Here is a 16,439-nt window from a genome sequence, read left to right as displayed (position 1 = left end):
ACCACTAGCCGTCACCTTCAGCCCCCAACTAAAACCTCTCCAACGCATCATCAAGGATCTACAACCTATCCTGAAGGATGACCCATCACTCTCACAAATCTTGGGAGACAGGCCAGTCCTTGCCTACAGACAGCCCCCCAACCTGAAGCAAATACTCACCAGCAACCACACACCAGAACCACTAACCCAGGAACCTATCCTTGCAACAAAGCCCGTTGCCAACTGTGTCCACATATCTATTCAGGGGACACCATCATAGGGCCTAATCACATCAGCCACACTATCAGAGGCTCGTTCACCTGCACATCTACCAATGTGATATATGCCATCATGTACCAGCAATGCCCCTCTGCCATGTACATTGGTCAAACTGGACAGTCTCTACGTAAAAGAATAAATGGACACAAATCAGATGTCAAGAATTATAACATTCATAAACCAGTTGGAGAACACTTCAATCTCTCTGGTCACTCGATTACAGACCTAAAAGTCGCAATATTACAACAAAAAGACTTCAAAAACAGACTCCAACGAGAGACTGCTGAAATTGGAATTAATCTGTAAACTGGATACAATTAACTTAGGCTTGAATAGAGACTGGGAGTGGATGGGTCATTACACAAACTAAAACTATTTCCCCATGTTTATTCCCCCCCCCAACTGTTCCTCAGACGTTCCTGTTAACTGCTGGAAATGGCCCACCTTGATTATCACCACAAAAGGTCCCCCGTCCCCCCGCTCTCCTGCTGGCAATAGCTCATCTTAAGTGATCACTCTCCTTACAGTGTGTATGATAACACCCATTTTTTCATGTTCTGTGTGTATATAAATCTCCTCACTGTATTTTCCACTGAATGCATCCGATGAAGTGAGCTGTAGCTCACGAAAGCTTATGCTCAAATAAATTGGTTAGTCTCTAAGGTGCCACAAGTACTCCTTTTCTTTTTGTGAATACAGACTAACACGGCTGCTACTCTGAAACCTATCTTTAGTTCCCTTGAGTAACCTGGGCCTTAACATAAGGCAGGGAAAATATACGCTAGGTCAGTTTAGCTTAGATCACGTGTATATATTACTGACTCAGTATAGCGCTAGTCATGGGGAAGCTGCTTTTCTGATGACTGGACTGGCTGAAATAAGATAATGTTAGTGGTGTGAATTTGCCATAATGGTCTTTAATTGCTGATTGTTTGTCCATGTATTGACTTTATGAAAAAGCTGTCAAACTCTGTGATCACCTTGCTGAAAAGGTGGAGGATGGAACAAATTATGTAAAATGAAGTGATAAACATTTCCCAAAAGAAAATGTTTTGTGTATGTGTACGATTTCTGTAACTTTGTCCCAGTTATCCTGAAGCCATGCAACAACCAGTGAGCAGGGAATGCAAAGACACAGCCAAACTAAAAAAGCAAAGAAACCAACCAACAAAATCATGAGGGATATATTAGAAGAGAATTCACGATGAAGCACTTTTCCATAACTGATAGTTAATGTCTGTTGGGTCTTGAGCCACTGCTCTTTGGGCTTGATCCAGTGCCAATGATTGCCACTGACTTCAGTGGACACTCAATCTGGAACTTAGTGGGCAATGAATTTATTCCATGGACTTCAAAGGAAGCATTAGTTTGGGGTCATGGATAGAGTTGACACCACATGCCAGTGCACTGATTCACAGTATTTGATGATACACATTCATTTAAATCGATACTCCGCTAACCAGTTTAAAATTTGGATTGTCGTGTTTTTCCATCTTTCTGTGTTTTGTGCAGCACAGAGCATAAAGGCACTTAAATTATAATAAACTGTAGAGCAGACAGCGTGTTGAACAGGATGAGTTTAACTTCTGTGTCCCCCAACAATTTTTTTTTTTAATTCTATGGTTTGATTTGTTACAAAGGGACCCACTTTTCCTGGAATACAGTGTCAAAATGCACTGTATGTAAAGTGATCGATAATGGCCTTTGATTTACACAGAGGGAACAGCAAAAACATAGGGAGTTACTATTATACAATGAAATGTATTGGCAATAAAAGAATGGAGAGTCGCATATGTATAGGCTCCCACAACTCTTCCTGCCAACATCTTGTTTCTTATACATCTTGCTTCGCTAGTCAATACTGCCTCACCTTTACTTCATCTCCTTTTTGAAGTCTAATTTTTGTGCCTTCTTGCCTTCTGCCCCTCACACTCTAAAATTCCCCCTGCACTGCTGCTGCTCCTGGCATCCACCTTCTGCTTTCAAAGCTCTCCTTAAAACACACTAATTTTGTGCAACCCACAGACAACGCACAGCAATGTAAATACCCAATATATTTAAAAAGACATTCAAAGGCAGACCTTTTGCATCTTGTGTTGACTGTATGCTTAACAAATAATACATACTGAATGCTGCACTGAAAGTCACTGTGAAGGTATACACTAGAAATAATTAGGGAATGCATTTAATAAATAATGCATTGATTATATTTTCTTCCTATATTGATTTGGTCTATCTTTTGGGTTTGGCCCAAAGAGTCCATTTGTGAGACTTCAGAGCATTCTCTCTTCCCTCCTTGTGCCAAAAGAACTCATATCCCCACTCCCAAAAGAGGATTAGGTCTGTTTACATTAACACTCAGATTGTTTAGTTCATTTAAATTTCTTTATGCTGAGAGCTCCCATGATGCTGGGTTGATTTCCTTAAACATGCACTTCTCTTGATCAGTTGTTACTTCCTTCCAAACCTTTCCCAGTCCGTTCTTCCCTTTTGGTGCCTTCTAGGTCACATGGCAGCAGTTCCAAATTGCACTAAAGCAAAGCTAGAATGTTGTTGGGAATGCAGCCTGCACAACCACATCTTTAACTATTCATTCTCCCTGATCTAAGATGGTGTAAGGCACACACCAGTTTTGGATTAAGACGATTGAAGGCATTTGTTGCCTTGTTTATGTTTAGCTACTTTATAGTTTCCCTTGTCAATTAAAATATGGAGCTGAAATGCAGAGTATGGCATCTTACATGCAACTGTCATCTACCAGAATATGGCTAATCTGAGTTGGTACAGGCGTGGGGCCAAATTTCATTATCAGTGTAAAAGCAGATTGAAACCTGTGCAACTGAGTCACAATTTGGCCCTTAGAACTTTAAAATTTCATCTGTCCTACAGAAAGGGAGGTGTTGATGGTTTTCTTTTTCTAAACATGAACTCAGTGTTGCTTAATGAAATTCATCTTTCCAGACAGGTGCAATTTTAATCCCACGACTATACCAGGAGTTTTATTATCACAGATATTCACTGTGACTGCCTTTTACTCTGCATATAACATCATACACCACATTGCAGTTGTCAGGAAAATGCTATTCATCACTTCTGGATTAAAGTCTTGTTAATGAAAAAGCACTGGGATTTTTATTATTTAGAGAAAAACAACAAAGTGTTAAACTTAATATTTCCCAGTAATAGCTATCTGACATATCCTGTATTTGGACGGAAGATGCGAGGGGATAAAGACCTACTAATTCAAACATTCTTGACTAAATTTAATGTTGTAAAATACATTTGTTACAGCTGCTAATTGGTGGTTATAGAGTTAAGTAAATGCAGTCTATTAGTGGACTCTGTGTGGGTGCAGATGTGTGTGTCTGTGTGAGAGAGAGACACACACACACAAACCAGGCCTCTCTCTTACTAAAGGGAAATTTCTGCACAATGTCAGTTTCATTATTTCCCCATGCTTTACATAGGAGTCATGCAATGCTACTATTATTTCATTAGTTCTGGTAAAGTTTCCCTTGTTTATCCACGATCAAAGGAATACACAGTCAGAGGGGTTGCAGGAACTGTAGATCAGTGGTCTCCAACTTTTTTTCCCACGGACTACCTGAAAATTGCTGAGGGGCTCGGCCGACTTTCCAAATGTTGTTAATGATCTTTCCAAATGTTGTTTTTACCGTTAGCTAACTATTGTAAAACACTTTATATATATTAAAAAAACCTTAATAATAATGTTTTTGTGCTCTACAAATAAAGGCACACAACTCATATTTTAATATCAGTTGTCTTACCTTTCTAATGTGATGGATGTGCCCTCTCTCCCCTGCCATGGCAGCCCCTGAGCTGGGGCTGAGAAGGAGGGGGGACTCTGCCCCGCCACAGCAGCCACAGAGCTGAGGCTGGGAAGGAGGGCCATCTCTCCCTGCCAGCCGCAGCCCTGGAGTTGGGGAAAGTCGCCTCTTTCTCTGGCTGCTGCAGCCCTGCACATCCCAAATTCACCCCACCCCTTCTTTTCACCCCACTGCCCCCTCCCACCTACCCCATATTCCCCCCAAGTCTACCACCTCACCTCACATCTCCAGGATCCAGGCACCTAATTAGTGGAGCCCTGCCTGCGCGGCTCCACTAATTGGATGGGTGGCCTTTCATTCTCTTGTGTGCAGCCGCCCAGGCACGCACCTTAGAGGGAACTATCCGCAGACTACCTGAATGGAGCTTGTGGACCACTGGTGGTCTGCGGACCACAGTTTGAGAACCTCTGGTGTAGATGATACATTTAGGACTTTCACTGCCATAAAGACTCTTTTTTTTTAACCTGCATCTTTATTGGAGCTGCTTTCCATACTGTCTTTTAAAAACCAAGTTGCGACAAGCACTACTTCCTGTTGCAGCTGTGTGAATTAGTAACAGAGGAAAAGGCAAGGGTGATAACACTTCTGCATTTAATGGCAACAGACTTTTGATTTTTTTTCATGAAACATAGTCATCTTTTACTATATAAGGCCATAGATTGTATGAGTGAGTTGTCATAACTCAGAGTTTTATACTTATCAAACAGGAAAGATGGGCTTGTGGTGAAGGCACGAGTCTGGTACTCTTGAGAGCTGGATTCAGGTCTGTGTCAGACCTCTTGTGTGATCTTGAATATGAAATAATGAAATAATTTAATCTCTCCCTCTCTCATGTCTTCATCTGCCAAACAGGGCTAACGAAACTTTCCTATTTCACAGCAATGTTAGAAGGATAATCATTAATGATTGTAAGATGCTCAGATACTAGTGATGGAGGCCATATAAGTACCTACATATATAGAACAAGCCTTTTCTGGTCTTCCATACCTTGTTGTTAGATTGCGGGTGGAGAGATAATCTAATAGAAACTTTAGAGTTTAGAAATGGTTAGGGAAAAGTCATTACAGTATCTGCTCCAGCAGTTTTTCAATCATAAGTGAGTGTATGTTGTAGAAGGGCAGTCCATCCACTTCCATTTCGAGACTGGCAGTTACTCCACTACGGACGCCATGCTGTATAAGTGTTTTCAGCAACTTTTCTTCCTAAAAAAAGGTATAATTAATATATTATTAATGTACCTAATAAGGCAAAGAAAGAGTCCTCAAAATCTTTCAATTAAACATTAGAAGACTGTGACCATATCTTCCTAAGAATTTATTTTGGCTAGCAGTATCAAAAACATTCCCATTCTAAGGGGACCAAAGGGTACCTTTGGTAGCAGGAAATGCAAGTGCTAAGGAATTAACAAAAGCCAGTATTCATAGATACCCTTTAATTACTGAGCAATGTTAATGGTACCAAACCAAAAGCACATTAGTTTCCATTCCGAAATTTCAATCCACTGTGTTGAGAATCTGGCTAGCTTCATGTTAGTAAATTTCACAAAGTAGAACCAAATACATATTCACACAAAGCATCTTAAAGACTATCTGGTTCCCCCAGAAAATAATGGCTTAAAGCAGCCTGGACATGACTTGTCCTTTTAGGGCTAATCCTAACTGACTGCTTTTAAGGGCTAGGGCTGGCTCTGTGTGTGTGTGTGGGGTCTCCCCATAAGTAGCATACATTCACCTGTGGAAGGGCTTCTGCTACCCTTTGGGATTCTCATCCCTAACTAACTTATTTCCTGATATATACAACCATCAGAAACAGACAGATTTTAAAGAAAAGGAACAGGGGAAAAGAGAACAGATGGAGAGAAAGAGAAATAGAAAATACTGGGATAATCTGTGCAACCTATATCCAACTTTGCACAATGATCAGCACGCTCAGCTTCTACTGATTTCAGTGAGAATTGCGGGTGCTTAGCACCACACCTGATTGGATCCTAATGCAATGAGAGGAGAAACAGGAAGGAAAGAAAAGAAACATTTTCAGTAATTGTAGTTTGCTTGATACAAGAATTCATAAACTAAAAATATCAAGTATTCCCTTTCATAAAATGTACACTATTCGTATGGAAATGTTTCAAACCCTACTGATTACAACAGTTTTACTACAGTGTTTGGATATATAAATGAAGTATACTGTAGCATTATTATATGTATGTTTAATGTACTTTTGTGTGTGATTACATTTGAAATTTTTCTGGAAGCATTGGAATAGTCTCCCAAAGCCAATTAACAATCAAAAATTCGTTATCTGGTACCGTTTTTTTTAACTGTACCCCATAATGATTGCTATCTTTCTTAAATTTCCTGATCCATGTGATATATTTCACAGCCAAAGCAGTCTTAAATAAATCACAGCTTTTACAGTAAAGAACCAGAAAATGCCTAGTTACATTATGTCAAACTGTACACAGCAATCAATCAATCAACTTATAGAAAGCATCTGGCTTCATCTTTTGCAAAAGTGCCGATTTTCATAAGACAGTGATGTGATTCTGATCATAACTGTACTTTAACATCTAAATATATTGTGACAGGGTCAGGTCAGATGGCTACAGGAGAGTGATAGAAGGCAGATATATTAGCCCCAGGTTAAGTAGGTCCCTTTTCCCTGGGTAAGGCAACAGGGAAGGTTCCAGAACAATCAGGAACTTTCTGGAAACAATTAAGGGAGACAGGCTGATTAGAACACCTGCAGCCAATCAAGAAGCTGCCAGAATCAATTAAGACAGGCAGGCTAATCAGGGCACCTGGGTTTAAAAAGAAGCTCACTTCAGTTTGTGGTGTGCGTGCGAGGAGCTGGGAGCAAGAGGCACAAGAAGCTGAGAGTGAGAAGGCTTACTACTGGAAGACTGAGAAGTACAAGCATTATCAGACATCGGGAGGAAGGTCCTCTGGTGAGAATAAAGAAGGTGTTGGGAGAAGACCATGGGGAAGTAGCCCAGGGAGTTGTAGCTGTCACGCAGCTGTTACAGGAGCCACTGTAGACAGCTGGAATCTACAGGGCCCTGGGCTGGAACCGGAGTAGAGGGCGGGCCTGGGTTCCCTCCATTCCCCCAACTCCCTACTTGATACCAGAGGAGTTGATCTGGACTGTGGGTTCCACCAGAGGGGAAGGTCTCTGGCCTGTTCCCTGATCCACTAGGTGGATCAGCAGAGACTGCAGGGATTGTTCTTCTTCCTTTTCCCCATGCTAGCCAGTGAGGAGGCTAACTGAATGAATGGCAGATTTGAGCCACGAAAGTGGCCAAACTGAGGGCTGCCGTGAACCTCTGAGGTGAGCAAATAAGCGCAGGACCCACCAAGGCAGAGGAGGAACTTTGTCACAATATCAAGTGCAGAATCCGGTTGTAAATTTAAGTATGAGCCCTTTCCCCATGCAAAAAGTGTTGCTGAACACAAAATGATGTAAACTAAATTTCTCCTCTTGATTCATGAGGGAGAAACAAACTAGATGAATTTATTCTCATCTTGTAGCTATAATTCTTTTACCTTTAGCAAGTACATTTTACTTGCTAAAGATCTCTGGCCTGACTACACTGAAAAAACTTCTCCTGTTTAATATGATGTGATTGTCTTTGATAAACTATATTCTACTGTCAGACGTGTTACTGTGTGTGTCTGTCTGTAATGGGCAAACACAATGTGTAACACCTTTCCTTAGCTGTGGAGTTCTTTGCAATTCACTCTCAAACCCATGTTTACAAAAGTACGTTAAACTGAGCGCAAAAATTAGGGCAACCAGAGATTCAAATTTAATAGAAGAAATAGCAAGTAATACAGTAGAAATGCACTAATTTGCACTAGTAATGGGGAAAACCCATTTGTGAATTAACAAGCAAATAAATAATAGCAAAACAAGGATAGTACATCTTTATATATTGTTCGTTTATGCAGACAACTATAGTTCAGCTTGAATTTGTGATAGTACATAATGTATGAGTGAATGATGTGTCATATATTTTGTAATACTAATAATGAAATTTTAGCAATACAGCAACTCCCAAAAGAAATGGTTCTTTGAGATGTAGATCTACTGGAAGACGAAACTTACTCTAGCGGTGGTTCTTCAAGATGTGATACAGACACGTATTCCACTTAGATGCATGAGCACACGGCATGTTAGAGCTGGAGATTTTGCCTGACAATACCTGTAGAAGGGTGGCACCTCATGGCTGTGGCCCCTCCCCTGGCTATATGAGACAGCGCCACCCTGCTGAGTTCCTTTGTTCTGAATGCCCCTGAGAGAAGACTCCGATGCAAAGGAGATGGGGGGTAGGCTGTAGAATACACATCTGCATACCATCTTGAAGAACCACCGTTACAGTAAGTAACTGTTTCTTCTTCTTCAAGTAGATGTAGAAGTGTATTCCCTTTAGGTGACTCACAAGCAGTACCCCTTCCAGGAGAGGCGTGCTAAGAGTCTATCGAAAGAGGGATCACAGGACTGTTCTTCTTAAAGCTTGCATCCACCTTGGAAGATGCGGTAACAGCATAATGGTCTGTAAACGTGTGTATGAATGACCATGTGGCAAATATCAAATATGGAAAAGTCACTGAGGAACACTATCACCATTGCTTGCACTCTCATCCAATGAGCCCATATCAGCTGAGGAGGTGCAGTTCAAGCTATCTAATGCACAATCTTGATACAGGATGCTATCCATCTGGAGATGGTCTGTGAAGAGACTGCTTGCCCCTTTGTGCAGTCTGCATATGACATGAACAGGTGAGGCAAAGCATGAAACACTTCAGTCCTAACCAGGTAAAAGGCTAGACACTGTTTGACATCCAAAGTATGGAGGTACTATTCCTCTGGGGATGAATGTAGCTTAGGAAAAAATACAGGTAAATGCACCGCTTGGCTCAAATGAAACTGAGACCCCACTTTGGATAAAAACTTTGGGTGTGGTCGTAAAGTTACCTTGTCTTTGAAGAACTGTGCGTAAGGAGGCCCATCCATCAAGGCCTGCAACGCATGCACCCTCCTTGTAGATGTAATGGCTATGAGGAATGTGGTTTTCTGAGACAAAAGGGGCAGTAGACAGGAAACAAGGGGCTCGAATAGAGGGTCCATTAGAGCCACCAGAACTGTGTTTAGGTCCCACAAAGGGACTGGCTCTTGGACGAGAGGATGTAAACGGAGAAGTCCTTTTTAGAAATCTTGTCATCAAGGCATTGGAAAAGATTGAGTTTCTGTGAACATGAAAGATTGCTGCCAGATGCACTCAGTGAACTGACTGCGAGGCCCAATTTCTGTAGATGTAGTAGGTATTCCAAGGTATCCTGGATAGAAGATTACATCAGTTGGATCCCGGAGGCCAGAGACCACATGGAAGACCTCTTCCACTTTGTTAAGTAGGTCATCCTAGTAGAGGACTTCCTTCACAACATGGGGAGTAGATGGCCAGCCCTCTGTGGAGAAAGAGGTGGTTAGGGACTATTTAGAAAAGCTGGACGTGCACAAGTCCATGGGGCCGGATGAGTTGCATCCGAGAGTGCTAAAGGAATTGGCGGCTGTGATTGCAGAGCCATTGGCCATTATCTTTGAAAACTCATGGCAATCGGGGGAAGTCCCGGATGATTGGAAAAACGCTAATGTAGTGCCCATCTTTAAAAAAGGGAAGAAGGAGGATCCTGGGAACTACAGGCCAGTCAGCCTCACCTCAGTCCCCGGAAAAATCATGGAGCAGGTCCTCAAGGAATCAATCCTGAAGCACTTACATGAGAGGAAAGTGATCAGGAACAGTCAGCATGGATTCACTAAGGGAAGGTCATGCCTGACTAATCTAATCGCCTTCTATGATGAGATTACTGGTTCTGTGGATGAAGGGAAAGCAGTGGATGTATTGTTTCTTGACTTCAGCAAAGCTTTTAACACGGTCTCCCACAGTATTCTTGTCAGCAAGTTAAAGAAGTATGGGCTGGATGAATGCACTATAAGGTGGGTAGAAAGTTGGCTAGATTGTCAGGCTCAACGGGTAGTGATCAATGGCTCCATGTCTAGTTGGCAGCTGGTGTCAAGTGGAGTGCCCCAGGGGTCAGTCCTGGGGCCGGTTTTGTTCAATATCTTCATAAATGATCTGGAGGATGGTATGGATTGCACTCAGCAAATTTGCGGATGATTCTAAACTGGGAGGAGTGGTAGATACGCTGGAGGGCAGGGATAGGATACAGAGGGACCTAGACATATTGGAGGATTGGGCCAAAAGAAATCTGATGAGGTTCAATAAGGATAAGTGCAGGGTCCTGCACTTAGGACGGAAGAACCCAGTGCACAGCTACAGACTAGGGACCGAATGGCTAGGCAGCAGTTCTGCGGAAAAGGACCTAGGGGTGACAGTGGACGAGAAGCTGGATATGAGTCAGCAGTGTGCCCCTGTTGCCAAGAAGGCCAATGGCATTTTGGGATGTATAAGTAGGGGCATAGCCAGCAGATCGAGGGACGTGATCGTCCCCCTCTATTCGACATTGGTGAGGCCTCATCTGGAGTACTGTGTCCAGTTTTGGGCTCCACACTACAAGAAGGATGTGGATAAATTGGAGAGAGTCCAGCGAAGGGCAACAAAAATGATTAGGGGTCTGGAACACATGACTTATGAGGAGAGGCTGAGGGAACTGGGATTGTTTAGTCTGCAGAAGAGAAGAATGAGGGGGGATTTGATAGCTGCTTTCAACTACCTGAGAGGTGGTTTCAGAGAGGATGGTTCTAGACTATTCTCAGTGATAGAAGAGGACAAGACAAGGAGTAATGGTCTCAAGTTGCAGTGGGGGAGGTTTAGGTTGGATATTAGGAAAAACTTTTTCACTAGGAGGGTGGTGAAACACTGGAATGCGTTACCTAGGGAGGTGGTAGAATCTCCTTCCTTAGAAGTTTTTAAGGTCAGGCTTGACAAAGCCCTGGCCGGGATGATTTAATTGGGGATTGGTCCTGCTTTGAGCAGGGGGTTGGACTAGATGACCTCCTGAGGTCCCTTCCAACCCTGATATTCTATGATTCTAATGAGTAGTACTTGCTGGACACTGAGCACTGCTCTTTCTCTTCATTAAACCATGCAGCAGCCTCGCTGTAAGGTGTAGGGAGGTAAGTGCAGGATGGAGAGTGATGCCATGGTTCTGAGTGAGCAGGTTGCGATGAGGAATAAGTGGTATGGGAGGCTGAACCAACGTTACAATAAGGTCCTAGAACCAGTACTGCCTTAGCTGCGCTGGAGCAGTGAGGGTGAGCTTGGCCTGATCCACCTTGAGCTTGAGGATGACTTGAGGAATGATCGGGATAGGGGAGAAAGTATACAGAAGAGTCGACTGCCAGCTACAGTGGAAGACATCAGAGAGGGAGCTCAGGTTGAGACACCCCCACCAAGACTACAATAGGTGACACTTCCTGTTTTTGCTCATTGCAGAGAGATCAACCATGGGAATGCCCCCGGTTGCAACAACGACCTGGGAGGACCCTCGCCTTCAGGGACCACTTGTGACTCAGGTAGAAAACCCCACTGAGATGGTCCATGAGAAAATTCTGCATGCCAGGCAAGTGGACAGCTATCAGAGTGATGTCCTCTTAAATGCAGAATTGCCCAGGTTGATCATATCTAGGCACAGTAACCTGGAGTGTGCTCCCCCTTGTTTGTTCACACAGTACATTGCGGTGGTATTGTCGGTGAGAATGTGAACCATGCACTGTGGATTGCCCAAAGCTCCAGCACGCTGCTATTGAGTGAGGCTTCCTGTTCCAATCACAGACACTGTACCCTCAGTGAGTTCAGATGTGCTCCCCAACCCTGAAGGGAAGCATCGTAACTACTGACTTATTTGGAGAGAGCCGAGCGAACGGGATGCCCTGCCATACATTGTGTGGGCATGTCTGCCACTGTAAGGAGTGCAGAACTAGTGGGGGAAGGTGAACCAATCTGTCCAGAGAATGCAGGGCAGGGTGGTAGACCATCTACCACATGTAAAAGTACAGCCTGCAAATTCGACTACATGTGTACAAGCGGATATGTGGCCAACAGGCTCAGACACACCTGGACTGTTGTGGAGGGCTGAGAACGTAGACTAAAGCAGAGATGTTGAATTGCATGGACGTGATCAGTCAGCAGGAACACCCTTAATATTATGGAATCTAACAGGGCCCCAATGAACTCAATTTTTTGATGGGAGCCAACGTTGACTTTATGGTGTTTAAAATGAGACCCAGATAGTTGAGCAAACACAACGTGGTGTTGATGTAGGCAACAACTTCCTCTCTGGAGCTGCTTCTTAGTAGCCAGTCATCAAGGTACGGGAAGATGTGGATTCCCTTCCTCCTGAGATATGGCATAACCATGGCCATGCACCTGGTGAAAACTCAGGGGACAGAAGAGAGGCCAAATGGGAAAACCATATACTAAAAGTGGTGTTCTTCTACAACAAAATGGAGAAACTTTCTGTGGCTTGGTAGAATTGCCACATGAAAGTAGGTCCAGAGCAGCAAACCAGTCGTTCTGAGATAGCATGGGGAGGATAGTCAATAGAGTAAACATCTGGAACCTCATGTATTTGATAAACTTGTTGATATCATGAAGATTGAGGATGGGTCTTATTCCACCCTTGGCTTTGGGTATCAGGAAGTACTGGAAGTAGAAGCCTGATATGCTGGCAGAATGTCCTCCACCTCTCCCAACGCTAGCTAGAGCTGACCTGCTCAATGAGCAGTGTCTCATGAGAGGGGTCCCTGAAGAGGGTTGGAGAGGGGAGAGGAGGTGTAGAGAGCAACTGGATGGCATAACCCGATCTGACAGTGTCTAGGACCCTGTTGTCAGAAGTAATTGATCCCCAAACATTGTTAAAGCAGTCCAGCCTGTCCCCAAAGGAGTAGGGGGAAGCAGAAGGTGGAGCAATGACTGGAACACTCATTGGACCAAGGAGTCAAAATGAGCACATAGAATCATAGAATATAAGGGTTGGAAGGGACCCCAGAAGGTCATCTAGTCCAACCCCCTGCTCAAAGCAGGACCAATTCCCAGTTAAATCATCCCAGCCAGGGCTTTGTCAAGCCTGACCTTAAAAACCTCTAAGGAAGGAGATTCTACCACCTCCCTAGGTAACGCATTCCAGTGTTTCACCACCCTCATAGTGAAAAAGTTTTTCCTAATATCCAATCTAAACCTCCCCCACTGTAACTTGAGACCATTACTCCTCGTTCTGTCATCTGATACCATTGAGAACAGTCTAGAGCCATCCTCTTTGGAACCCCCTTTCAGGTAGTTGAAAACAGCTATCAAATCCCCCCTCATTCTTCTCTTCTGCAGGCTAAACAATCCCAGCTCCCTCAGCCTCTCCTCATAACTCATATGTTCCAGACCCCTAATCATTTTTGTTGCCCTTCGCTGGACTCTCTCCAATTTATCCACATCCTTCTTGAAGTGTGGGGCCCAAAACTGGACACAGTACTCCAGATGAGGCCTCACCAATGTCGAATAGAGGGGAACGATCACGTCCCTCGATCTGCTCGCTATGCCCCTACTTATACATCCCAAAATGCCATTGGCCTTCTTGGCAACAAGGGCACACTGCTGACTCATATCCAGCTTCTCGTCCACTGTCACCCCTAGGTCCTTTTCCGCAGAACTGCTGCCTAGCCATTCGGTCCCTAGTCTGTAGCTGTGCATTGGGTTCTTCCGTCCTAAGTGCAGGACCCTGCACTTATCCTTATTGAACCTCATCAGATTTCTTTTGGCCCAATCCTCCAATTTGTCTAGGTCCTTCTGTATCCTATCCCTCCCCTCCAGCGTATCTACCACTCCTCCCAGTTTAGTATCATCCGCAAATTTGCTGAGAGTGCAATCCACACCATCCTCCAGATCATTTATGAAGATATTGAACAAAACCGGCCCCAGGACCGACCCTTGGGGCACTCCACTTGATACCGGCTGCCAACTAGACATGGAGCCATTGATCACTACCCGTTAGTATGTACACATAGAAGGTACAGGGGGAAGACACATGGACTGGCCAAACCCCAAGCTCGACTGATTCCTCTTGTGGGAACGATCCCTTTTTCTTGGGTAGTCCTGCTGTTTCAGGGGGAAGAAATGCACAAAGGAGTGCTGCAGGCAGTACTACTGCTGCTGACCACCACAGTGGTGCCTCTGTGTCAACAATGTGTACCTCAAGATAGCTCTGGAGTCCTTAAAGGAGCGCTAGTGTGTCATTGATCTTTTTCGAGAACAAGGTCCATCCATCAAAAGGCAAGTCATTGATGGCTTGCGGGACATCATGTGCAATTCCAGAGTTTTGCAGTCAATAAGCCCTCCTCACAGTGATTACAGAAGCCACCACCCTGGCCAAAGTGTCCACAACATCAAGAGCAGACTGCAGGGACATCTTGGGCACCAAGCACCCTTCCATGACAAACACCCAAAACTCCTCACACAAGGTCTCAGGCCCACTAATTAGTGCACAGCTGTCCAATTAAGGAAATTGTATTTGGACAGCAAGACTTGTTGATTGGCGATCCACATCTGTAGGGACAAGGATGTGTAGTTTTTCCAGCCCAGAAGGTCCAACAGCTTGGAGTCTCTGTCCTTAGGGGTGGACTTTCTGCCATGTCAAGCCATGTCATTCATCACCATTACAACCAGGGAATTCGGAGCCGAATGGGAACAGAACTCCTCAAATCCCTGCACAGGAACAAAATAGCACTTCTCCATGCACTTAGCCAGTGGCAGTACCGAGGCCGGTGTGCTCCAGAGGGCTTTTGCTGGTTCAAGGAATGCATCATTGATTGGGAGGGCAACTCTCCCAGAGTCAGATGGCTGCAGAATGTCCACCAATTTGTGGGTGTTCTCATGTAGGAACTCTGCCTGAATGTCAAGGGACATTGCTACTGTGTAAAAGGTCTCGATATGCCTCAAAGTCCTCCAGTATGGAAGGGGAGGATGAATCAGACAGAACAGCATCATCTGGAGATGAGGATGATGATCTTGATTGAGCCAAAGCTGGATCTTGCTCCCGGGATGACTTACTCAGATGGGAGGACTCCGGAGCTCTGCAGGGAGGAGGCCTGCTGATGCCTGGGCTTGCAGCTGATCTACAACCATCACCGTTGTTTTGGTGAATGATCTTTGGTGTAATGAGGAGTGGGATCTCTGCAAGCGAGGGGCATCCCACTGAGTCCAAGGAGGCCACTGATATGAGTAGGACATTGCTGGCCAGTAGGCATCAGGTCAGGGACCTCTGTCCTGACCACAGGGTGCATGCCAATCCTGGGAGCCATAACAGTCCATTAGTGGCCCGCAGTGCTCTAATGAGTGATGTGGAGTAGGAGGAGGATGACCCCGACTTGGATGCGGAAGAGTCCTGGGATCTTGATGACTGGGGTAGAGCAACAGCAGAGGAAGAGAGTAGGTGATCTGATTCATCCATTGCCCAGAATGAGGCAGGAAGTGGTGCCTCAGATGAGAGCACATGCCTGTGCCGAAGGCCATGTTGGTCCTGAAGCGAATACCAGGTACCAGGGTGCCCAAGCGTATAGATGTCGAGGGTGCTTTATTATCTTAACTGGGCACTTGGCCAGAGCACTAAAAGCAATTGCATATGAGAGGTAACTGCCAGCAGAAAACACAAACTGTCTGCAATTTCTTGCTCAGTTTTTATCTTTTTACCCTAATGGAGTAAGGTGTTGAAGCTCAAGAAATTTGCTGCAGTGTTTAACTGTTCCAAGGTTTACAGTTAAAGCCATCATAGCCTCTTGACAGAGAATATGTGATTTTCTTTCTCCCTATAGAGCTGTTTCCATTAGTTTTATCTGAATGAATGTTAGCATTGAACCTTCAAGGGTCCCTCCCATTATCAGATCATTATCAAGACTGCCAGCTGTAGAACTTGGTAATACAAATGCAAGACAGGATTTGCTCTGTGAGATACTGTGTTTAATTACAATACCTCATTACTAGGGGATTTTGATTAAATTCCCCTTGATTTTAGGTCATGTAGAATTAAAGGGAAATTAGAGGTGTGATGTAAGTGAAAAATGATTAAAGAATGAAAAGTAACTCATTTCAATTGAGAGATGTTTTGCTAGGTCACAGGATAACCCCATAAGAGTATGAGCTAGAAAAATATGGTTTCAGTTTCAATTATCTTTCCCTTATACCAGGTATCAAAAAATAACAGAACAGTGCATGCACTGTTCTGAGAAACTTCTTGTAATACCTGATGATTTAAGCACATGATATGAAGAAATAGTCCTGAGTATCCTGTTTTTGTTGTATTTGTCTAACCTGGAATATTAATTTAGTTT

The 16,439-nt window shown here is 44.0% G+C and overlaps 1 protein-coding gene across 4 annotated transcripts in view; it reads right to left on the bottom strand.

The window, feature by feature from the left end:
- Positions 1–4,558: 4,558 nt before the first annotated feature.
- The window catches only part of DGLUCY (D-glutamate cyclase), a 111,788-nt gene continuing 99,907 nt past the window's right edge, over positions 4,559–16,439 (bottom strand). For all 4 annotated transcript variants that reach the window (XM_048852707.2, XM_048852706.2, XM_048852709.2 and 1 more), the window contains one exon: positions 4,559–5,308. In XM_048852707.2, the coding sequence (XP_048708664.2) occupies positions 5,168–5,308 (141 nt within the window). In that variant the 3' untranslated portion in view covers positions 4,559–5,167. The remainder of the gene's footprint in view (positions 5,309–16,439) is intronic.

Source organism: Caretta caretta, chromosome 6 (assembly GCF_965140235.1).
Source record: "Caretta caretta isolate rCarCar2 chromosome 6, rCarCar1.hap1, whole genome shotgun sequence".
In the NCBI taxonomy this organism is placed as follows: Eukaryota; Metazoa; Chordata; order Testudines; family Cheloniidae; genus Caretta; species Caretta caretta.
Note: the sequence above shows the minus strand (reverse complement) of the source record. Positions and strands in the feature narration are given on the sequence as shown.